Genomic DNA, 24,885 nt, shown 5'->3' with positions numbered 1-24,885 from the left:
TTTCTGAATGCCTGCTCCTATCCTGGAAATTGGACAAAGTGGTAACTGATAGCAGTGTCTTATGTCCATATGTCTGAAATCATTGAGAGCAAGCACTTTGGTCTTTGAAAAAATGTAGGGTTTGCGTTCAGTTTTCTCTCTCTCTCTCTCTCTTTTTTTTTTTTTTTTTTTTTTTTTACAGAAATAGTGTGATGAAAACTTAAACAAACTGATGCTGAAGATGATTTGTTATCAGCAACTAACTTGCAATGTTATAAACAAAACCCTTACACGTTTAGCACCATTATTACTGCAAAAATGGGGCACTGTTGATTGGCACAGAAGCTGATCAGCCTATCAGTTTGTAATTTGTAGCTAATGCATGTTTGTATGCATTTTTGCACTTTTTTTTGCAGGGTTAGTTGCAGTGATTGTGCTGGTGCCAGATGGGCGCTGCTGGGTTTCAGGAAGAACAGTGCTGCCCCTTCACCTGCAAGCACTGCACAGCTCATCTTACATAGCTTATACCAGAGACAGTATCTGTTAGCACATCAGAGTGGAAAAGAATGGATACAGTGCACAGATTTCCTTGGAGAGGGAAAAAAAAACCCACACCAATTGGTGATACACTGGTAAATCAAAAGCTTAGTTATGTAGACAAGTGTCAGTCTTTATACACCAATTCAGATGGTGCCTGTCTGGTAACTGTGATGGGGTAACCTTGGGTAAGGGCCAAACTCCCACCCAATTGCTCACTCACTCCCTGATGAGAAAGCTTTTGTAATGATATAAGGGTATTGCTTACCAGTTGGTGCCACAAGCAAAGGGGCCAATGTGAAAGGCCTTTCTCCCCTAATCCATCGGGCTGGGCATCTCATTGTTGGAACTTGTCAAGTTGGTCAAGAATGAGTCTGTTCAGGTCAGTGCATACCACTAAAAGTGCTCAGTAGAGAAGTGTGTTAATGCGGTATTTGTATCAGAGCCAGAAGGGTGAGGGCAGGGACTTCTTCCAGCAGTGACTCATCCTTCTTGCCCTTTCCCTCATACAAAGGAAGAGAGTGGGCTGAGAATTGGAAATAAAGAGGCACTCATTCACAGGAGAGACTTTTTTGTTTTGATAGGGAAGCAACATCACCAGACACAATACCCTGGCTAGTTTTTCTACCTGGAAGTAAATCATTTCTTACTTAGAGATTATTGCCCTGACACAGTATACATGATTTTAATAGCAGGTGCAAACATAGGAATGAATCCGTAGGTGTCTGTTGTACCAGACCTCGCTCTGCTTCAAGACTGTGTTTTGAAAGTTGTGTTTTCCAAAGGGGACCAAATGAAAGACAAATGGTAAAACTGCGCAATCTCATCAGCAATGGATCTGGGTATAAGTGCCTGCTTGTAGTGAACCTTGTGACAGATGAAATAGCAGCCTTCTCTTTTTTCATCCCACTGAGCACTTAATTCTCCTCCTTGTACTGCAGACATGTTCAGTATGACATTTTCAACCTCCACCTGCAGTTATGGATGTGTTTTGGCTATAGGTTGTAGGCAATACTCTTAAGGTGCTGCCTGCTTTATCATTGGCCTTTATTGATGAATACTAATTAGCATTTTTGTGTGAAACAGGATGGAAGATGACTGTGGGGTCCTTTGGATCATGTAGACAAAGTAAGAGGCGATTGGTTTTCAACAGTGAAACAATATCATGTTGAATACAGGAGCACTAGGCAACACCTGTGTCACCAACTAGCCTGTGGCACTTCAGTGCCCCTGCTTAGTACCTAGGTGTCCAACCTTTTAGCTTTTCTGGGCCAGAATGAATAAAGAGAAATTCTCTTGGGCCCCATATACATAAATGACTCCAGAAGTAATGTCTCCTATTTATTCTCATGGAAACTACAACAGATGCAAAGGGCACAATAATACTATTTGATGGAGCAATTTCTCAGCTACAGAACACACTTGTTAGTCACCACCATTAGCTATGCTTTTTTGCCAACAATGAACAAGAGCCTGTATGCTGCACTTGTAAAAATCTGCAGCAGTGAAGGTGACCCACTGTCGCTGTTGCCACTGCTGAACCACACCATACACAGCATCACTGTGCTCACAGCCACTGCTTGGTCTCTATCAGCATTCAGCAAGCATTGATGAATGTCATTAGGTGCAATTTTTTTTTTCTGTATGGAAGACACACATTTTTTTCCACATGACACACCTTTGTGTCATGCACTTCCATGTCAGGCTCCATTCTATCAGACAACCCCTCTGCTGCCATCTGTCACACGGCAAAAACCTCTTCTCAAATTCCTTTATCAAAACAGAAGCATGGCTGTATTCAGACAGTGTATCAAAATGCATACAATTATTTGCCATCTCTTGAGTCAGCACTGCATCGTGCCCTCCCAGTGCCAGCCCACACAGTGCCAATCACACACTGATGTTCAGTTGGTGCTGACATTGGTTGCACACGCAGGGCTGGGCCAGGCTGCTCAGCAGGGCACTGCTGCTGCCATGATGGTGTGGGGCAGAGGGTGGCTGCAGGGTGGGTGGGCCTGGCCAAAGGTGGCTGACTTAGTACATGCCCCGGGTGTGTGGGCTCACTTAGCACAGGAGATGTAGGCAAACTTCCATAAAACTGCAGCTCCTTACTGGCTCTGAATCATTCTGAATATTTTGTTCTAATGACTGTAGTACCCCACATGGCTCTACTCCAAAGCTTGCCTAGCATGACAAGAAGCTGCTGAGTTATAAACACTCAGCTGTCTTTTGGTTGATGTGAGCAACCCTGAGGCAAGATGTCTGCTCCGTGGTGCAGGCAGTGTGACTGCACACTGAGTTCAAAGAGAGGGCATGGAGCTGTGCTGGCTATGGCCCTCCATCTGAAGACAGCTGTAATAATAATATGTGTGCCTATGTTGGTGAGACATGAAAGTATGTAGAGCTGTACCACATGATACTCTTGCAAAATGTAGTGTGAATGTGGCTACTGTGGACCAAAGAAGGCTGGGAATCCTCCAGTCTGGATACGACAGGGGCATGCCTACCAGCCTAGGCACTGACTTGTTCATCTCAACAATGTCAGTACGTGTGTAGCCAGGTTGAAATTTATGTAGATTTCTGCACTTAAACTCCTACAAAAGAAGTCACAATATCTAACTACTTGGGTATATCTAGTGATATGCCTGTCCTAACTTTTGTTTCCAGATAATACTCCATGTACAAACTTGAGATACCAGGATACGAATTATACAAGAATGGAAATATAAATTGCGCTGGCTGAGACATAATTTTAAAAGTTTGTCAAATAAAGTATAAAACAACAAGGTTATTAACAACTCACTGAACCTAGTAGCTACTGTTGCAGAAACTTTCAGGACTGAAAGAGCATACTGTTAAAGCAGTGCTACTGACCAGCGTGTTCGCCTAGTGACAGAAATGTGCTAAGAAACATCAGAGAAGAGTGAGAGAGGAGAAAATGTAATAATAGTGAATGACATCAGTCACTTCTATGGGAATGGAGGAGTGTTACCCCAGGGCTTGATCCGGAAACTTAATCGGTATAAACACTATAAATGACTTAAACGCTTTAAATGACTATTGATTAGAGCAAGTAATCATAGACCCCATAGGAAGAAAAGAACTCTTGGTGCATTTTTAAGCAGCCTCTTAAAAAGCTACTCTTCAATAGTGGCACAAGTTCAATATCCAAAAAATTTGCAACGCTAAAGTATGAATAGAAGGTAACTATATAAAATGAACAAGCATTCAAAAGGAACTTAAAAGGAACAGCTGAAAGGGTGGAACTATCTAAAATGAACAAGTGTCGGAAAGGACATTAAAAGGAGCAACTTTAAGGGTAGAAACTTTCCAGACTGATAGATCTTGTTTTAAAGTAATATAGTGAAAGCTCAGAAGAGAACATATTTAAGATATCTCCCAAAACTCCTCCAGTGAGACATCATTTAGCAGATTTTAATGAATGAGTAGTTTTAAGAAAGGTAAAATACCATCCTTTTTTAACCAAAGATGAGAAGGAAGACCCATAAGAAGTCTACAGAGCTGACGAGAAATGGAGATGTGAAAGGACACCCTATGCTTAAGGCATCTATTGGCACAATAAAACATGAAGTACTTGCTTGCAGTAGAGTTCATTATAGGGAACCATACTCAAGAGTAAGCTGGTGGAAATGTCTTAGAATCAGCGTCCTATGGGGTCCCATAAATTGCAATTGAAGCTGAAATTGCAAAATGACTAACAGTGGTGTATGCTCAACTGGCTTTTCTGCAGTAAATATACTGGTAAATGTGATACACCAAGGGAGAGGCACAATGCCTTTTCGTTGGAGGCAAATCATGCCACTGATGATTCAGTCAGCATTACTGAGCTATTGTATTAATGGTCTTTGAGCTGCTCACTCCTGAACAGTCCTGTGCAGGACCTCCATCTTACGAAAGCTAATAGTGAAAATAAAGAGGTATATTCTTAACCTTAAAATTAATATTAATAATAATAAGGCAATTCTCAATGCAAAAACAATAAAAAAACCCCTACTGACCTATTTAGAAGCAGCTTAAACTCAAAACAAAGCAAGTAAACATAGTTTAATAGTGTAACTCATTGCCACAGGATGTTTTGAAAACTAGAAGGATAAATAGATGCCATTTGTACAAATGTTATTACAGATGTTGTTGTACAAATTCATGTAAGAAAGGTCCAGAAATAGCTATTCAAAATAGTGACGTAGACATGGCTTTCAGTTCAGGAAATTCATATGCTATGGATCACTGGAACTTGGAAGTATTTATGCTAAAAATATTCATAAAAGTAGCATATTATATTTGATTACTTTCTTATTTTGTCCAAGTATGGATCTTGCTTGTCACGGGAGAGTAGACTGTGTGGATCTTTGACGAAGTGCATTTTTTACATTTACAAGTGATGACATTTCCTTGTTATTTTTTAGCCAAAATAATTTAATGACAATTTGTGCAGTAATGTGACTGTTACCACTTTTTGTCTTAAAAAAATAATAAACAAAATAAAATAAATGGAAAATTGACAAACTGGACTCATGAGACAGTATGTAAAGTACTGAAATATAAACACAGTCGATACATTGGCAGAGTAGACGTAATCTCTAACCAAAAGAATTATTGGCAAAGCTTCATCCTATCATATGGAGTTAATTTTGCATCTCCTACATAACAAAAATACCAATAATAAAATAACAATTAATGTAAAAGTTTTAATTAGAGTGTGGAAGGTGTGGGTTCTAGCACTGTCTCGCTGGAAGAAATCTCTAAGTTGTAAGCCCTCTGTGAAGTAATACTTCTCTATTCCACCTACAGGCATAACTTACCATGTATCCTCCATATGAACCAGAAAGTGTGTTTTATGGAATACACATTCCCTGTGGTTGATACTTTGTAGGACAGCACCAAGAAATGCATTCCTAAGCCATGTATTATTGAGGTGTTGTAGCTCTCTCATACACAGCTTTCAGAGCTGGTGATGTTCAGCTTCTTCAGCAAAGCCTACTTCCCAAATGTGATGAAAATCCAAAAACTGGAGGTAGGCTATAGGACAAGAGGCTTCTGTTGATGCAATTATATAATATGCAAAATAAATCCAAGACACAGATTCCTAGGATAAAAGAAGCTGTTTTTCTTCCTCATGAGAAGCAAGAAATCAGTCTTCCAAGGCTACTTATTCCAACACAACTGTTCTTTTTTTTAAAAAATACATTTTTATTTTTGGTGCATTAGAAAACCAAGAGAAGAAGTAGACATAATAATGCATTTTGATTTCAGTGAAGCTGCCTGCTAGAAACAAAATTCCCATAAATATACAGAATTACAGAAAAGAAACGCACTAAACCTCATTCAAATCTGACATGGTGAAGTCCAAAAGAAAAAGGCTTTTACTGCAACTGTCAGAAATTCAAGTTTCCCATTTTTCACTAAGGCACACAATAAGTGGACTGAGCATGCCTTATATTTCCCACGACTAGCAATTCTCTGTCTTCGGAAACTTTAGTGGGAGGAGTTGAAAGGTGCTGTGGGAGGGACTAAAATTCATGCTGAAGTTTTGGCTTGAGAGAGAGAATTGTCAGAGTGGAAGATTTCTTCTGAGGTTTTTCTTTTAATTTTTCCCTTCTTCTTTTTTGTTTTGTATTGTTTTGTTTTGTTTTCAGTTTAGGATGATAAGTATTCATATTCTGATGCTTCTTATAATTCTATTTTGGAATTATGATTGTGATATTATTCCCAGGATTGAAGAATGTGGACTTTCATGTTCTCAGGTAACCTCTTACTTGTTCTTTGCTATCTCTTAATATAATAGTTGTATGCCGATATAATAATTGTAAACAAAGCAATAAAGGAAAAATCAAAAAATATTTGAGCTGTCCTGACTATTCACTTTATATTCCTGTCATTCTGCATTAAGTATCCGAAGTGACAATGATGACTATTATGAGAAAATAAGAAATTGCTCTCTTTCCAGCTTTTGTTGTTGTTATTACCTTTAAAAAATTGACTTTTGTGTTTGGAAGGCAGTAATAAAACAGATCTAATTTTTATTATTTACTTTGGAAATATGATTTTTACAACAGCAGTGGTGTCAAAGAGGTGACAGGAGGAGGGATGGGAAGTTGCAGAAATTGCTAATTATGTTAGGAATAGAGGAAACATGGGTTTTCCTGTGAATAAATGGATTAAACTTAAGAAACAGTAAAAAGCTGTTTTTCATTTTGTGGAATGAATATGACTGGACTATTGCATTTAATGACTTATGTATGTGTACAAAATTGGAGTGTGGATTATACCATCACTTCAAAAGCTTTGAATTCTGAATGTTCCAAATATCTCCACAAAGGGGCACTATGGGGACATTCTGCTTCAGTTGGCTGTCTGAAAGTTCAAGAATACCGTATACAGAAAGACATAACAGAAAATAAAATAATGGGGTATAAATAACAGGCTATCTGATATTTTCAGTCTGAATAGGCCAGGATAACTATGAAGTTTCTGTGGAAAAGCAGAATTAATAGCATAAAAGAATTTGGCTGAATATTGAGTTCTGCTTGAAAATATCACAGTACTCTGCAGTCCTTGGGACATACAAAGCGTTGTCTAAATATGATAGTACTAGCTAGATATTGTCAGCATGATACAGCAATTAATTCTGTATTTTATATGTGTATGCTAGGATGTATATGGAGTGAAAATGCTTATAAAACACTGGAGTTGAGAGGAAATAAACTATTTCAAATACTGCTTTATATTCCTGAATTTAAATTTTGTGCAATCTCACCACATTTAGATATTGTTTTTAAAAATAACAAAATGTAGAGATTCATTTAGATGTAGAGATCCATCAGAGGTTCATTTCTGGATGTACCTGAGCACTTTCCAGCAAATTATAATTTCCAGCACATTATGTACTTTTGAATGTAAAAGTGCATGCATTTAAAAGAATTTATTCTCCATGGTTGCAACAATGAGTATTTAAAAAAGATCCTCTCTAACTTTCTAATTTATTTCTCTAGAGAATGGTTTGCTCTAAGTCTCAGAATGTGAAAAATAATAACTTTTATTCCAGGGCCCTTGGAAGACATCCTTCTCTGTCGTATCTTAGGTATCTATTTTAGGAAGGCTGATTCACTAGCTGCCTAAGATGTTGACATAAAGAAAGGATCCCTTTCTTTGCCTTCCAGTTATTGTCTTGCAACTTTTCCAGTGCTGAAGGTTGGATAAATGAGAATGCTCTTTTTTTTTTTTTTTTTTTTTTTTTCAATTTACAAGGAAAATACATTCTTTCCAGTGGTGTAACAGAATCAAATATAAACACCATTTGTGATGTTAAAAGATAGAGTTCGGTTCATGTCCTGTATGTTATGTTTCCGCTAGTTGTATTCAGTAGAATCTTGAATGCATTAATGACTTTTTAAGACAAAAATGTTTTCTTACTGGAAACAATAATGATCTCAACAGGACAAATTACTGCCAGCTTAGCATTTGCAATCCAGTGCAAAGCGTTTTGAGCATTTTGAACTCAAGAGTCTCGTGACTGGATGTTACAGAAAACTCCCTCTTCCATTGAAACTAACATCAGTTTTTCTACATAAACCATTACAATTCCATGGCTTCAATCTTATTCCTACCTGAGTTACTGTAAAAAGCTGCGGTTTATCTTCCCTGTAATTCACAACTAAATGGGCTTTGTCAGAGCACCAGCCAGGGGTTACAGTTAATCTTTCAACGGATGTCCAGTACATGCCTGTTGTCTACTGCTATAGCACACAGGTTTTAAGGTAGAGAATTAATTGTAGTTAATTGAATTAACTTCACTAGCAATTTACTTAATGAGATAATAAGAAATTGTAATTTAAAAAGTATAAGATGCTTTCAGTTTCTGTTATAAACGTCCATTATAGACTTTTTTGTCCTTTACAAGATCTTCCCATAAGTCTGCATAATGATTTTCTCTTCTGCAGAGTCAGCCTTGCAGTTGTATGGTTCCCCGTAAAGCAATAGGGAAACAGAAAGCTTTTTCATTTTTTCTGCATTTTTCAAACTGTGGGTATTGTCAGAGGGATTTTGGGCAAGTTCAGGAGCTAAAGATGTTGAGTTTGATCAGCAGACTAGACTTCAGAGTGACAGTGTCTCACAGTGACAGTATTTATAAGCAATTTTGACCTCCTTGGATACTCATTAGCAAAGTAAGGCATCGGTTACACTTAGGAGGAAAATAGCGACTTAACTGTTTTGAGGTAAATAAAACCTTTACACTCAACTGTTTAGATTTTGAATCCTACTGCAACTTAACGAATCATTCTTAGCTTACTAGGAACATTCAGTAAGGCATTTTTGCACTGCCTTATACAATATCCAGGTACTATTGCTATAGCACAAATTACTTTATCCACTATAGGAAAGAGAAAACAAAAGATCACTTCACATTTATGCAAGTATTATGCAAGCATGAAAATATACAATTGTGGTTGAATGATGGCAAAGGAACATACAAATTTTTATTATGTATTGTGATTTTTTTTTCTTCTTCCTTATTTTAATGGCTTGTCTTTAAAGTTTGCATTATATTCTGGTATTCAAAAGTTAACTACCATGAACTTGGTCTTCAGACCTCACCCAAAAGCAAATACGACTATCAACTAGGATTCCCTGCAAAAGCACAGGGGAATCCCAGCCTGAAATTGATACTGTGTTTGTGTTCTACTTGCTTTACAATCCACACTGTTTGCTGGCTGTACACAAAGGAACTAGCTTATGCCAAATTTGACTCAACAGCTGGTAAAGATCATGAGCACTACATTTTAAAAAAAAACTTTCCAGAAAACTATGAAATAATATGTGTATTGTCTGCCTTTAAATGTAGCAGCATTTCCAAAGTTCACAAAAAAGAAGAAATGAATGAAGAAACGGAATGTGGGATTTTCCTGCAACTATAAAGGTTATTGGCAATAAATTTTTGATATAGTTGTTGCCCGTTCATGCTACTCATAGTGAAAATATGTAGTGTTTCTTGTCTGGATATTTATATAATGGATCAGACTGTTCTGACTGAATACTACATACTGCAAAACCAATGGTGTAATACAGCTCTCAGGCTACTAACTCAGCTGACGTAAGTTGACATTCATTATTTTTTGCCAAGGTAAGCAATTTGTATTTTAAAAGTAATCTTAAGACTCTCACCATCATATATGAGTATCTAGTATCTAGGTTTCTTGGACTGAGATATATCAGCATGAAGACACAAGAATGGAAGAATCGCCACAGGTGTTTTTGTGTGCAAAGGTATACCCAGTGACTGAAGGACACGTAAAAAATATGAAACATATCCTCTGCTAAAATCTGCTGTTGTGCAGTGCAACCCATGAGAGTACATCGTTAATGGAAAGCCTGGGTTTTACATCCCTGCCTGTTATTGACTTATTTGTGTGGGCCTAGACAAGTAATTTTACCTCTCCAGTTTTTACAAGTGCAAAATAGTGCTGACTTTCCTGTGTGATGTGTCTTAATTACATTTTTTAAATTCGCTGCCTTGAATACTATAATTAAATATTAAGTTTTCATTAGTAAAAGCATTCATACTGAAGCAGCTCTCGAATCACTGTATTAGAGTGATATTAACCCATTTTCTTGCCTGCTCTGCTTGTAGTCAGGAGAGCTGCTGTTTAGCAAGTTTATGTGACTTGTGGTCTGTGTTTTGCAGTATCAAAAATAGCTTAACAATGTCAGGGATCTACTGGCTTTCATGTTTCCTGCTATTTCCTGTGCCATTGGTTATCATCCTATTTCCTCACCCCTACAAGAGAGTCAGATTCACATACGAATAGAGACTTAAACTCTCAAATATTCCTCATAGAGGATCTATTACCACTTCTTTCAGGAGAGGTGAAGAAAGGTCTGCAGTTCAAAACTTGCAAAAAATGTAACAGTAGCTCTTATTTTTTTCTTTCTCACTTCTCCTTCCTCAAGAACTCTGGGAAAAGGTTACAAGGTCTGGAAGGAGATGAGCTGCTGGAGTAGCAAAAGCAAAGGCACTAAAGCAAAAGCAAAGACAGTCGTGAAAGTCTGGGACACAACTAGCTGATTTTCTAACGGGACCTGACAAGGTGTCCTGAACTTCAAGTACAAGGCACTGCTACTTGTAATTCAGCCTGAATTGTGACTTCTAATCATAAAATCACGGATGGTTGAAGTTGGAAGGGACTTCTAGAGGTCATCTTGTCCAACCCCTCTGACACTGAAAGGAGATTGCCAGGACATTGTCCATCTGACTTTTAAATATCTCCAAGGAAGCAGATAATTTAGGCAGGACAAATTTTGCAGAGATAGGTAGGAACTTGTTCTAGACAAGGTGGTGTGACCTCGCTGGATTTCTTGCAGTGAAGTCAAGAATTGGCTTAATTTGTAAATTTGCTGGAGCTGGCAGTACTATACCTATTACTTTGTCATGTTGAGTTATACAGTTTTGTTCTATTACTCTTTACAAAATGCCTGTGCTGGTGAGAGAATCAGGAGTGATCCAAAATGAGAAGAACTAAGAAGCAGTTTTAAATAATTACTTTCTTAAGATAGTTTTTGATAGTATCCTGGCTTTTTGGTGTTTTCCCCAGCATTGAGAAGCTCCCAAATAGGTAGGTAGCTTGGACCAAGGGAAGGAGGTCAAAGTTTTTTATTACTGATTGAAAATCATTTTGAGAACCATGAATTCCTGTAAAAACCAGGAACCCACATTTGAAGTTGTTTGTGTCATGTTACCATCATCCCCAGAAGAGATGCCTCGTTTTATACATCAGCACAGATCAATCATAGAGCTATAAAACAGCCAACCCAGATCCAACTTTTTTGAGCAATGGAGCCTGAATGAGATTCTAGTACCCTGTCTAATTTCATCTTGAAAACTTCCAATGCTGAGGACTCCATCCTGTTCCTGAGTAGGCTGTTGTAATGATTCGTTCTCCCTGTGAAAAATTTCTTTCTTATATAAAGAATAAACCTTTCCCCATAAAACTTATACCTGTTGTCCTTTGGCTTCTCCATGTGGCTTCTTGTGAGGAAAGAGCCTCTGTCCTCTTTATAGCCATCCTTTAAGTACTGGGAAACTATGAAAATGTCACTTCTGAGACTTCTTTTCTCCAACTAACTCCTTCAGTGTTTCCTTATAGGATAAGTTCTCCAGTCATTTAATCATCGTTGTAAATGTTTTTATAGCACTTTTCTACTTTCAAGAAAATTTATTTATTTGTAAAACTTTTATCCTTCAATTTTGATAATATTTATTGGATGGTTTTTGAAGGACAGTACAGTTGTTTGTCTTCTTAAAAGTTTAGATAAAACACAAACCAGAAAATCTTCCTAAACAGTAGCATGTGCCAGAGAAGGTTCCAGAGTAGCTCTGAACTACTTGCGTAGGAATGATCACAGATCCAGTAAATTCAGGTATACTCAGCTGGCTCATCATATCGCTGGCTCTGCCTTCAGCTATCTGATTTCGCTGGGCTTGGATTTTGTGAAGTTGTGAATGATCTGGGAAGTTACAGTGGCTAATAATGCTGAGAACTCTAATAGATTGCCTATGGAGCTTGTAGAGATCTCCACACATGCTAGGCAAATATCTCTCAGATAAAGGTCATTCTTCCTAAAGCAGAAGTACTGAGCAGATGGCATCTTGAATTCTTTTCTAACCATTCCATTCTACCTTTATGTATTTTGTCTTTTGGGGGATCTAAAGACAGTCATATTCAATTCATAATTAACTTACTGCTTTGAAACAGTCAACAGAGCCAAAGACCTGTTTTCTTGTATTATACGTGAAGTCCTTTCAGTATGCAAAATATGGGACTCTCAATTTCACTCAGGAAGTGTCTGTGCAAAAATGAACAAAGTTTAAGTTTCACTTAGCTAATGATCAGCGGCTCTTTCTCCTGCAGGAAAGTGTTTCAGATTAGTTACTTTGAATATGTGTGGTAAGTTTCAATACCTTCTGGAAAACTGATTGTCTTGAAGTTGTCTCTACTTGCCTACATATTTTCAGAAAGTATGAATCATATAAACACCACTGTACAATACTAGATGTGCATTCATTGTCTTTTCTTGGAAAACATTGAGGAAATAGAATTTATTAAAACTGTCTCTAATTTTGTTTTTCCCTTTCATTCCTATATATGAAAACTTCCTGATCTTTTTCCCACTTCCTCATCTTGCTGACCTGCTGTTCTTCCTTCTGTGATGGTAATGACAGATTTCTCAATTTCTTTTAAGATATTAATATCTTTGTATAATGATTTTCCTTCTTCTACTTTTTAAAAATTATTATTATTTTTTAATTTTAGCAGTTCTCACTGGAGCGTCTAGCTTAATACTGAATTTTGATCAGCAGTGTATGCTCTTTTAATTTTGGCCCTTTGATTTTCATATATTATTTTTCTGTAGGATATCACAGAATCATAGAATCATAGAATGGCTTGGGTTGGAAGGGACCTCAAGGATCAGCAAGCTCCAGCCCCCGTGCTGCATGCATGGACCTCCATATCTAATACTAGATCAGGCTACATAGGATATAGAATATTGTTTTAGATCTTGGTTACATCTGTGTTAGCATCTAGTCTGCTTCTGTAACTTATTTTCTCATCCACCTTGGAGAAAAAGTAAGCATACACTTTTTAGGAAAATGTGTGGTATAGGTCGTTTTTAGTGAGTAAAAGCTATCATTAAAAATGAGATGTAGGGTGAAGAAACATAGGAAGGTACTGAACATTGGTGTGTTCACTAAGCTAAGACCATGCCCAGGAATCATTGCTGCCTCTAGGGACAACTGCATGATCAGGAGAGTCAAGTGAAACAATGCTGCTGTTGTAAAGCTGGTGGAATCCTTCCTCTTTGGAACCATTTCTTTTGGACCTCTGCCACCTTTAATTGGACCTGTGCTAACTTTAGCAACTACTGATTCACAAGATAAAGTTGAGCTAGATTATTATTCCTTAGTTGTCTTTTTTTTTTTAAACCTCTTCTCCCCAGATTGAGTTAACTATATAAAAGTGAAATAGACTAGGTAATGACTTTTTAAGTGATTATTATTTTAAAAAGTTTTTTATATGATTCATTCTTCCTTAGAATTTCCATTTTCATTCCTTTGTTAATTATCTCAAATTGCAGATATTTCAACTGAAATGCCCATTATAGATATTTTCTTTAGGGTTTTTCAACACAGCTAATGCTTTCACGGGAAAATTGCTTTGGCTTTTGTTACTCCTGGCAATACATGCAGGGAATCTGGTATGAATTTTTTGATGTGGATTAAGACTTTCAGGTGCCATAAAAATGTAAGTTACTCTTTAGAGAATAAGTCATCTCTCTCCAAAATCTTCAAGTGTACAACAGCAAAAAGGTTTTCATCTACATACTCTAAGACAACTTTCCTTTCTCTGCTATGGTTAGAGTGTTTCTGTAACTCAAGCAAGCACAATAGAGCTAGTCAGATATCTTTATCATGAACTCTGTAATGGAAGTGTTTAGCTAACTGATAATATGGCACCAAGGAGGAATGTGGACCTCTTAGGATTGCCATCTGAAACTAAACTACTGCTGCTTCTAGCATGGCCTGAGGGATCATTTACATGACCTTATCTTCTTACACAACAACATAACAAGCTAGGGCTAGAATAAAACAAAATCAACAATAATTTTTTTTTCTTACCAGGAAGAACTGTAATCAGAGGTACTCCTAAGTTTATTTCAGTTTCAAATTTTTCTTTGTCTAAGGACAAGAGTGAAAAACACCATATTTGTGGAACTTGCAACCAACAGAAGCAGGTTTTTCTCCATGGCTTTGATGCGTCTCAGACCTGATATGTGACTTTTAAAGTCTTGAAACTTTTATAGGAAATTATTGACAAGTTTTCTTTCTTGTTCTAAGCTTTGATATGATTTTGTGATCCACACTGGCAGAAATGGAAAGGGATTAGCAAGCTCATTTTTAAGAATGCCCTCTTTTCTACACCCAAAAATTTAGGATAGTGTCTGTTGAACTTTCACACATTCTGTAATCCAGCTCATTTTCTGTAGTTCTAGGTGATTAAATGCAGGCCAAGTGGAGATTGTGAGAAAGCATTAAATATCTGCTAAGACAATATGAGAAACCTGAATGTTCAGTGTCATGATGTCCCATGTAAGCCAAAGTTAAAAGTTAAGCACCAGCTTAATCTTAACTCCAGTCTCTGGAACCCACACCTCAGATTAGGAATCCCCTCTCTTCAGTTAGGAGCCATAATTTGGCTTGCTCTCTTCAGAGTAGCTTCTGAGTTCCACTCCTCCAAAGTTTCAGGTTTTCTTTCTGTTTTGTTTTCCTGGTGAAATTGGAAATGAAGTAAGAAACAGATCTTGCAATTGAATGTTGAAAGCACTCAATTTTAAAAATTACCCTCTCTCTTTCCTGTTCTCTCAAACCATCAATTTTTCATTTCATACAGTATCAGTGATTTGATAGGAGGTCTGGGAAACTTATTTATGGGAAGCATTGCAAAAAGAAAACTTGTGTAATGTTAGAACTTCAGGCTACAGAAGGTGTTGAACTTGGCTGCCTCTTGAGGTCAGGATTTGAACAGCCACAGTATAACAGCTGGAACATACCCTTGTTCTGATCATTTTCTCCAGCACTTCTGTTTTGGAAGAGAAGCTACACATGATCTTTGCTAACTTGATTTCTGTTAAATTTCCTCCAGCCACCTCCTGCACTGGAGACATGGGTGTCTCACAAGAGAGTGTCTGCTATCCCAAGGAGTTTTGGTGTGAGGTAGATGCCATTCCACCTCAGTTCTGATAATGAACTACAAAACCAAGGTTGAAGCATCCAGAGAGCTTTTAGATCAGAAAAGCAGGTGCCTGTAGGGTTCGGTAGCAATTAATAGGGTATTACAGATCGTGATGTTTGGTTGTGATTACTACAGCTTTCTTAAATGATGTTTCAGGTACCTGAATCCTCTTTTAGATTTGGGCCACAAAACTGACCTAATCTCAATTTGCAAATGGCTACATTTCCCTACCAATAGTAATGCAAAATCCACAAAGAGAAATTGCTTACTTGGAAATTGTGTTAGTGGCACCTTTCTCATGGGTGGAGATAAAGTTTTTATACACAAATAGTTTCTACCACATTTAAGTCTGAATCAAAGTTCATTAAAATGTGTGGAAAGAGTTTTAGTGATTTTCAAAGGTTTGCAGCTAAAACCGTAGTGCTCTGTAGTTGGTGAATGTGAGCAGGATGGCATTTATCATTTATAAAGGCCACAGTGCACTGCAGGGCAGTATTCTGCTCCTGGAAATGACTCTAAGCAAAAGCAAAATAGCTGACCAGAGCAGAATGGCAAGAACCTTGCTGTGAATGTCAGCACACAGGAAAGCCAGGCCTGTAACATATTGCTTCTTTTGCTGAGGAACAGCGCTGTGATGCATGAAAAGACAATGACCGGAATAGGAAAAATCTTTAGACCTTCCAAAAGAAATAGGCACTGCCTCCAGCAGCAGCAGGAGGAGCAAATCCAGCCCACAGGGTTTCCTTCCATAATCTTCAGTTACTGCTTGGTTGTTTTCCTCCCTCCCTCCCTCCCTTCCTGTGACACTCTCACTACCCACTGGTTCCAGTCACTTCTCAGTGATGTTTGTGCTGCTGAGGGGTTTGCTCTAAACTTCTTGTACTCTCCTCTGGGCTACAGACATCATTATGCCATCCAAACCTTAAAGTACTGAACACCAATAGATGTTTGAAGAGGTTGTAGAAGCTACATCCTTGAGTTTTTCAAGAAATGGTCAAATTCATGTCTGACTTGTTCTGGTATTGGTCATAGTACTGCTTCTAGCAGGAGGCTGGACTTGGTGACCTATAGAGACTCGTTCTGCCCAAAATTTCCTTTTTATCATCCTCTGTATGCAAAATCCAGTCATTCACTGAAATAACCATTACTGCAGTGTTAGATTGTCCCTGTCTCATTGTTAGACTAGAAGTGCTGATTTGGTAGATTAGTTGTCCTTTCAAGTAGCTGAGTGGGCTGAAATTTTTGACACTCTGTGTATGGGATGGTGCTGATTTACACCAGCTGAGAGTATGGCATTCAAAGTGCATTGTAATTTTACTTTGTCTATTGTATGCAATTCTGTTTTGTTAACAACTTGTTTAAATGTTTTAGGAAACATGACATCAAAATGATTGACTTTATTTATTTATTTATTTTTGGATTTTATTTCTTAAAAAAAAAAAAAAAGTTAGAGCATGCTGTTGCTCCAAGCAAATTCCGTTTCCAGTCCTGAAGCTGAAGCTCACAATAGATCAGGCAGCTTTTATTTCAGACTGTCATAGCTCCCTTTGGTACAGTAATTTTAAATGCAAGTGTTCTTTGTAAGTCCTTTTTGTATCACAGGCTGATTTTTATGCACAGTTCACTTAAACAAAGTACAAGTTGGGAATATTCTTCCCAGTTGTGAGACCTCAATATATGGTTGTTTTGACTGGACATTCAGTTATAGGATGAAAGCATGGTTCTGCAAGGAGTTCCCAGAGATACAATTACTGTGCTGCTAAATTCTTCCGCTTGTTCTGTCCTGCAAAAGGGAGACAGCTAAAGGTCAGTGGAAGTTATTTGCTGCATGCCATCCATGTGGCATATATAGGAATGGGATTCCTCTACATCTGTACAATGCTTGAGGAAGCATATGCTGTCTTGACACGAATTTCTGTTGTACTTGAACAGTAGCAAGTAAACAAAAATCTAAGAGTCCTGGAGAACTTGTGTTAGTCATATTACATTATCAAAATACTCCTAGACTGTAAGGAAAACATTGACTTTCAGTTTTGACAAACACTACGTTGCGGAGGACAGAGTCCATGCGTTTGCATCACTGAAGCTTTACTGAGAATTATCCAGTAATCTTCAGTAAACCCAATATTCTTTTTTCTGTTTGTTCATTGTCAGCTAAATGAACAGGGAAATATGAACATAGCATTAACACAGGCAAGAAGTTGTGCTATTGGACATGGAACAACTCTTACCAAAAGGTGTGTGGCCTCATTAGCCCTGGTCCTGAGCTTAATATCCTACTTTTCAGCTGTGCTTATCCTCTCAGTTTCTACACTACATTAATGTGATTGGCTTGTTCAGTCTGGAATACATGTAAAGAGAGTAATTTCTGCTCAGAGCTGGATGATACATACTTGTGACTCAGAAATGCTTTGTTTTTAGCATTCTATAATAAAATCCATCAATCAGATGCTCTTGTAGAAGTAGTAGTGCAAAGTAGTCAAAAATAGTGCTTTGCTGTAAGTTCTAATGCCTATTTCTTTTCTGCTTGGACATCAGTTCAATTTTCTTCAGTGATTCTATAGCTGCTCCCATTATATGCCATTCATGTGTATCTGATTACCACACTGTCAGTAAAAGTTGAAGAACAACCTTGTGGTTTGCCGGAAAGATAGTTTTACCTTGGCAATGAAAGTAATTACAGATGACATCAAAACAAACACAGATGCTCCTTTAGAGAAAAGGTCTCTTGGGGACAATGCATCAGTAGAACTAACCAAATCCATAGCAGTTCTAAATGTTCATATTATGTATATTAATTTTTATAATTCCTCTAGTTCTCAGTAAATATTATAATTGATTCAATTGCTAAGTGTGTTCTGTAGGTAAATTATTTTTCATTTTCACTCATTAAGTAACATACTCCTTTGCATAAGTACGCGGCCTTGATGTAATTAAGATTTTGTTTAGTGGCACAGGAATCATTATGTTATGCTTTCTCTTACTGTAAAGGATTCTGTTTCCTACATTTGGTTAGATAATACAGGGATGATTTTTACCTGTCTTAAATGAAGTAAAATAGCGTGAGAAAAATTCCGCAAGGTTTCAGTTCTCATCATCATGAAGGATATGTAAAATGCCTTCATGTATGAAAACAGCTCTGGGAAATGCTACAATATATGCAGTTGTTTCTGTCCACAAAGTTTTCCCTGGATGATTTGGATATGAACATTTTGGTAAGAAATTACTGTAATGCGTTGAAAGTCTAAGATCATGATACAGGTCTTAATTTTCTCTTTTTTTATCCAGGGGTTGTCCACCCCTCAAAGACCTTTTTCCTCATGAAAGTGTCTGAAATCGCATTAGCGTTTTCAGGTTTTTCATTACAGATCTTGACAAATCATTTAGAACTTTTAAAAATCCAGCATCTGTAGGCTCTTTCCTCCACAAACTGAATGGGAAAAGCAGATGGAAAAAGGAAAGGCTGGCGGTGGATTGCTTACATGGGAAGTGGTAAATAGATCTCTTTCTATATTGCAGGATAGCCACTGGTACAACATGGCTGAGACAATGAATATTACAACTTTACAAGGCATCAAATAAACCCTTGTGGAAAACTCTTCCCAGAACTATACACAGCTCTGCTCACCCCTTTAGGAATAAAGTAGAACAGAACAGAACAGAACAGAACAGAATAGAATAGAATAGAATAGAATAGAATAGAATAGAATAATTCTTCAAAGGTCATCTAGCCCAACTGTCTGATCTCAGGAAAGATGTGTTCACATAGACATAAAAAGAAGGAAAAGCTATTTTATTAGAGGAGGATAAAAGAGCTTGGCTCTCATAGCCTAGCAAAACAAAATCTGAGAAAAGTTAAATTACTGACTGCAGATAAGTGGAAAGTAAATTCCAGGATGAAAACCATCTATTTAAATGAAAAGCCAACAAACACAATCAGAAATCAATGCAAACTAATCATTATTGTATTTACCTTAGAAAATAAAAATTTTGTTGCTTCTGGAGCAACAGAGCTTCTAGAAAAGCCTTAGCATTGGAGCAGTACAGGCCAAAATTTGATTTTAAAAGTTTTTGAAAAGGATTAGATGACTTGTGGTTATCAAGGGACTAGATCCAGTGGTCTGTAATATCCCTTCTAATTCTGCATAGAATAAGATGAATTTGTGTAGAGCAACATCTCTTGATTGGAAATCAAAAAGAACTTGTTTGAATTCATCAACCTTATGAGCTTTTTGCTTTCAACTTGAGCTCCAGTTTTTGCAAGACCCTGTTCTGTAAGACTACATACAGCCTCATGCTTGTTTTTTATGGCAATTAAGGAATAGAAATTACTGGAATAGAGGGAAACTTCATAAAATGGTCATGTTCCTTTTCCTCTTCTCTCTGATAATTTGGCTTTAGGTAGGAGTGTAGGTAATAGATTTGCCACTGAGAATCTCTCAGAAGAGTCACTTTACTTTCCCTGATATTAATGCAGACATCTTGAAAGACTGAATGTTGAATGTCTGACAGCCTGGCCCAAATTATGTTCAAAATACATTTTAAAGCATTTTCAGGTATCTTACCGCTCTTTTTGGAATTGTGGAAGATCTGCCATAAGCTCTTCTATGAACCAGGTATAGCAGAGTTAGTGAACAGATTAGGAAACAAAATTTACCCCAGACTCTTTCCTGTGTTGACAGATCATTCAGGGAAGAGTGGGAAATAGGTCTTTGTTTCTTTTCCTCAGCAATTTTATTTCATGAAAGAACTCCTTGAGCCCTCAAATCTAAATCTTCCTCTGCCAGTCTTACTTTCTGCTCTAGTCTTTAAAAGCAAAGAGTGCTATTACAGTTGTATTTGATTGAGAAGTTGCTGTGTTAGCTAAAAAAATTAGCACCACACCTCCTATTCAGAATGATGCATATTGGTGGTGTCTGTTGAGATAACCTCTAGCTACAGTTGAGTAATATCGCAAGTGGGGAAAACCCTAGAGAAATAGGAAAATCCCTAACTGTTTGTACATTGTGTAAGTGTATTTTACTTAGGCTCTTTGCCAAAACAGATATGAATCAGAGATGCTCTCTGTATTGCACTAAATTGTACCATCATGTTCAAGATTTCATTTTTGCGTAAAAGACACCCACAGCATTTGTGAAAGGAGAAGAAAATTTCCATTCTGGTTTTACTGTGTTGTGCTTTTTTTTTTTTTTTTTTTTTTTTTTTTTATTGCATTCATCACTGAAAATTCCTGAAAACAAAAGATATAGAAAGTGGGAAAGGAACTTGGTTCATTTATTTGAGTTCTTCTTTGAGACAAATGGTCTCTCTTTTGACTATTTTGCAAAATGATTATAAAAGAGGAAAAAAAAACACCCTATGGTATTGTGCAATACAAATAATCACTTATTAAAAAAAAGAATTGAACTGTGACTGAATGCTTGCTTTAATGGCAAGTGTTTGAACAAATGCTTGATTATTTATGTAAACCTTCCCAACAGCTCCTCATCCAGAACAAACCTAAGCATCCAAGAACTCCAAAATATCTCCTTATCAGAACAAAAATCACTACTGGATATATTACTTTTTCCCCATGGCATAGATGAGTAAATAGATACAAGATGTTACTAAAAAGTGATTGGAGATTAGGATTCATGTTAACAACAGTGAAAAAGAAGAATTAATTGGGATGGAAAATGTATTTTTGCATCATCCTGCAGCCCCAGAGAAATTGGTGATTTGTTTTCTCATTTGTAACTTAATTTACATACAATTTGCATTTTTTCAGATGTCAGAAAGGGGATCTTAAACACTGGTCTTTGAGTATAGACTAGATGCTCTGAGTTTTTTCAGATTTTTTGTTTAATTCAATGGAAATTTTTTTTTATTCAATGATTTTTTGTACTGAGACTGTAAAAAGAAGATGGCAGACAACTAGTTTCTTCTGAGAATTTTTTTACTTGCAGTTGGGATCTTTCTCAAACCACCTGACTAGAACATTCTCAGTAGTTTGGCTATAAAATGGGAAGATAAAAATACAACCTTAGTATTTACTAAATTTTCAACCTCATTAGAGATTAATTCCTTCCAGGAGCAGTAGTTCATCAATTTGCTGATCCAACAGTTAGATTTTCTTAACAAAAAGCTAGCTCCCTAGCTTGCTCACTCATTGAATTTTTTGCAGTTTGTTTATTTGTCTGTTCCATTTCCTAAGGCTGTCAAGAACCTCACACAGAAGAGGCTGAATTCAAGTTGTCCTTCTGTGTACTTCTGCAGGGTCTGATTAGAAATTAATTCAAAATCAGGGCTTTGAAACTGCAGTTAAAATTCCAGTAGTTGTCTATGAGTTGGCATGCTCCACTTCTATTAGATTAGAGTTACACTGAGTAAGTGAGAAAGCTATAGCCTTTTTTCTATTGATGAATCTGCATTGTGAAAATCAGCAAACTACAAACAAAGTCTTTCTTCAGAAATTGTAGGTGACAAATATATCAATGAACACATTGCAGCAGAAATAAGGTAACATCAGTTACATTTTTTACACCTTCAGGGGACCTGAGGAATTTATGAAACCATTGAAATAGAAGTACCCCAATTTTAGAACAGTTATATAAAGCAGTTTGATTTCCTTGGGGGTCCTGATGGATGAAAAGCTGGACATGAGTCCCCTGACTTGGTGTCATCTGTAAACTTACCGAGGGTGCACTCAATTCCTTCATCCAAATAATCAATAAAGATATTAAACGGATGGCCCCAGCACCGACCGCTGGGGAACATCACTTGTGACTGGTTGCCAGCTGGATTTAACTCCATTCACCACCGCTCTCTGGGCCTGGTCCTCCAGCCAGTTCTTTACCCAGCAGAGTGTATATCTCTCCAAGCCATAGGCTGCCATCTTCTCCGGGAGAATACTGTGGGAGACAGTGTCAAAGGTTTTACTGAAGTGTAGGTAGACTACTTTGACAGCCTTTCCCTCATCCACCAGGAGGGTCACTCAATCATACAAGGAGATCGAGTTGGTTAAGCAGGTCCTATCTTTTGTACACCAGGTTCTCTAGACCTGATTCCCTGGTTGTCCTGCACATGCTGTGTGATCTCACTCAAGATGATCTGTTCTATAACCTTCCCTGGCACCGAGGTCAGGCAACATTGCAACCCTTCTTGTAAATAGGAGCCACATTGGCAAACCTCATTTGAGACCTCTCAGGTTTACCAGGAACTCTGATAGATGATGGAAAGAGGCTTGGCAATCACCTCTGCCAGCTCCCTCAGCACCCTCAGGTGGATCCCCCATGGACTTGTGATGATTCAGGTTGAGTAGTATGTCTCTGATTGTTTCCACATGAATTCTGGGGAGGTTTATTCTGTTCCTCATCCAAGATTTCCAGGTCAGGGAGTAGAGTACTCTGAGAATAACTGGTCTGACTTTTAAAGACGGATGTAAAGAAGACACTGAGAACCTCAGCCTTTTCCTTATTGCCAGTGGTCACGTACCTCGACGCATCCAGTAAAGGATGGAGATTCTCCTTAGCCCTCTTACCGTTAGTATATTTATAAAAAAGTTTTTTGTTCCCTTTTGCTGCAGTGGCCAAATGTAGCCATGAAGGACAGAAACAATTCTCAGCTACTATGGGATAAAACCATACGTGTGTACAGCTACCACAGCACTGTCATTTCATGCTTTCAGAAATCAGATTTTACAGCTGTGTTTATGAGGTGGACAGAAGGACCTGTGGGTGACAGCCACATAGAAGAGCAAGTAATAGTTCTTTTATGACATGGCTAGCACTCACCCAGGCTGTATTTGTACACAACTTCCAAATGTCTGCTGAGAGACTTTTGCTGGCTCTAAATCTCACAGATTGTTGGCTTACTGACAGGATCCTGAAATGCTCTAAAAGAATTAACAGCTGCCAGTCCATCTGAGAGCAGAGGAGACAAGGTGATGCCTAATTCTTTTGCAGTTGTGACAAAAGCATCTCTGTGAATAATGCACCGATTTTAAAAGAAAGTATAGAGGAATATGCTTTTTACCATACACCAGAAAGGAACACTAGCAGAAATGTTATGTCAGAAGCTTGAATGCCAGAACAGCAGGAAAACATATTTTTTGGTTTAGTAGTAGCCTGTATTTAGAAAATGATACATAGTATTCAAAATAATATTTGTTATTTTTATATTCTACAGAAGTTTGATGTGTGGTTGAGTGTTTATTTTACTTGGAAAATGGGTGTAGCCTGTCTGAAAGACAGTTGGAAACCTGCTCAAATCTCAATGTCAGGTTCACTTTGCCTCTTACAAAAAAACTTACTCACTTGACATGGTAAGTATTGTAATTTCAATTTCAGGATTATGAGCCAGATAGTTCTCAGAATTAAAATGGCAAGTCCTGTTCCTCAACTTCATTTGCAGCTGATTGTAATATGTCCTGTTGGCCTGATGTGACCTTCCTAAAACTCATATAATATTCAGAAGTGTTATAGATATCTTGCATTAAAAAATCACTTGGTTTCTTTGCCTGATTTATTTATACCTGAATCAATAAATAAACTATTGGTAATTTTTTTTTTATTATTTTTATTTTTTATTTTTTTGATTGGGCAGTGTCTGATTGAGGTCTCTATTTGATGGAATTTTGGACTTGTAATAGTTATAACTCAGTAGAAAATACATGAAAATATGGATAACACTGATCTTGTGTCCTCAAACTTATCTGGATATCATATGAAGTAGTGATGTGCATTTTCACTGTATTTGAAAATCTGTTTTGAATTCAAAATCGATTTGTGTTAAATAAATAATAATATAATATTATGTAATAATATATTATATATAATATAATATATATAATAATATATAATGCTTATGATATAATAATAATATTTATTTTTATCATCACCTCAGAAAACTTATTATAATATATATATTTTTTCTGTTTGCAGGGGATTCATTGTAAAAGCAAACCTTCCAGTGAGTATACATCATTCACTTTTTACTACATTTATTTTTGAAAAAATAATTTGTTAATGGATAATAGATAACTTTCCTGATCACTTCAGATCACTGTGTTGTAGAATCAAAGAGTCATAGAATCATAGAATGGCTTGGGTTGGAAGGGACCTCAAAGATTATATAGTTCCAACTCCTCTGTCATGAGCAAGGTTGCCTACTACTTGATCAGTCTGCTCTGTATCCCCATCAAGCCTGGTCTTGAATGCCTCCAGGAACGGGGCACCTACAACTTCTCTGGGCACCCTGTGAGTAATGAATTTCTTCCTAACATCTAACCTAAATCTCCCCTCTTTCAATTTGAATCCAAGTTTCCCTGTATACAATGTAGGAAATTGGTAGGCTGTCGTAAATAATAGATTAATAATTGTGCATTATAGGTTACGTTTTCTTACCCGTAGATAGTCATTGGGAGAATTTGCTTTTACATTTTGCTCACATGTTTACATTGATTTTATTTATTATTTTTGTCTACAGTAGCAATATAGGCTCCTGAATTTTCTAAACTCTGAAGCCTCCATCAGTCACTCCTCCAACTGCCTTGCAGGCTGTTCCCTTTCAGGGGACAGTTGTA

General features: G+C 37.2%; 1 protein-coding gene across 2 annotated transcripts in view; it reads left to right on the top strand.

The window, feature by feature from the left end:
* The first annotated feature begins 5,979 nt into the window (after positions 1-5,979).
* Positions 5,980-24,885, top strand: part of IL17REL (interleukin 17 receptor E like) — a 42,776-nt gene continuing 23,870 nt past the window's right edge. For both annotated transcript variants that reach the window (XM_010729093.4, XM_010729086.4), the window contains exons 1-2: positions 5,980-6,281; positions 24,245-24,272. In XM_010729093.4, the coding sequence (XP_010727395.2) occupies positions 6,180-6,281; positions 24,245-24,272 (130 nt within the window). In that variant the 5' untranslated portion in view covers positions 5,980-6,179. The remainder of the gene's footprint in view (positions 6,282-24,244; positions 24,273-24,885) is intronic.

This window comes from Meleagris gallopavo, chromosome 1 (assembly GCF_905368555.1).
Source record: "Meleagris gallopavo chromosome 1, MGAL_WU_HG_1.1, whole genome shotgun sequence".
NCBI classification, from domain to species: domain Eukaryota; kingdom Metazoa; phylum Chordata; class Aves; order Galliformes; family Phasianidae; genus Meleagris; species Meleagris gallopavo.
This window is presented reverse-complemented; position numbering and strand designations above follow the sequence as displayed.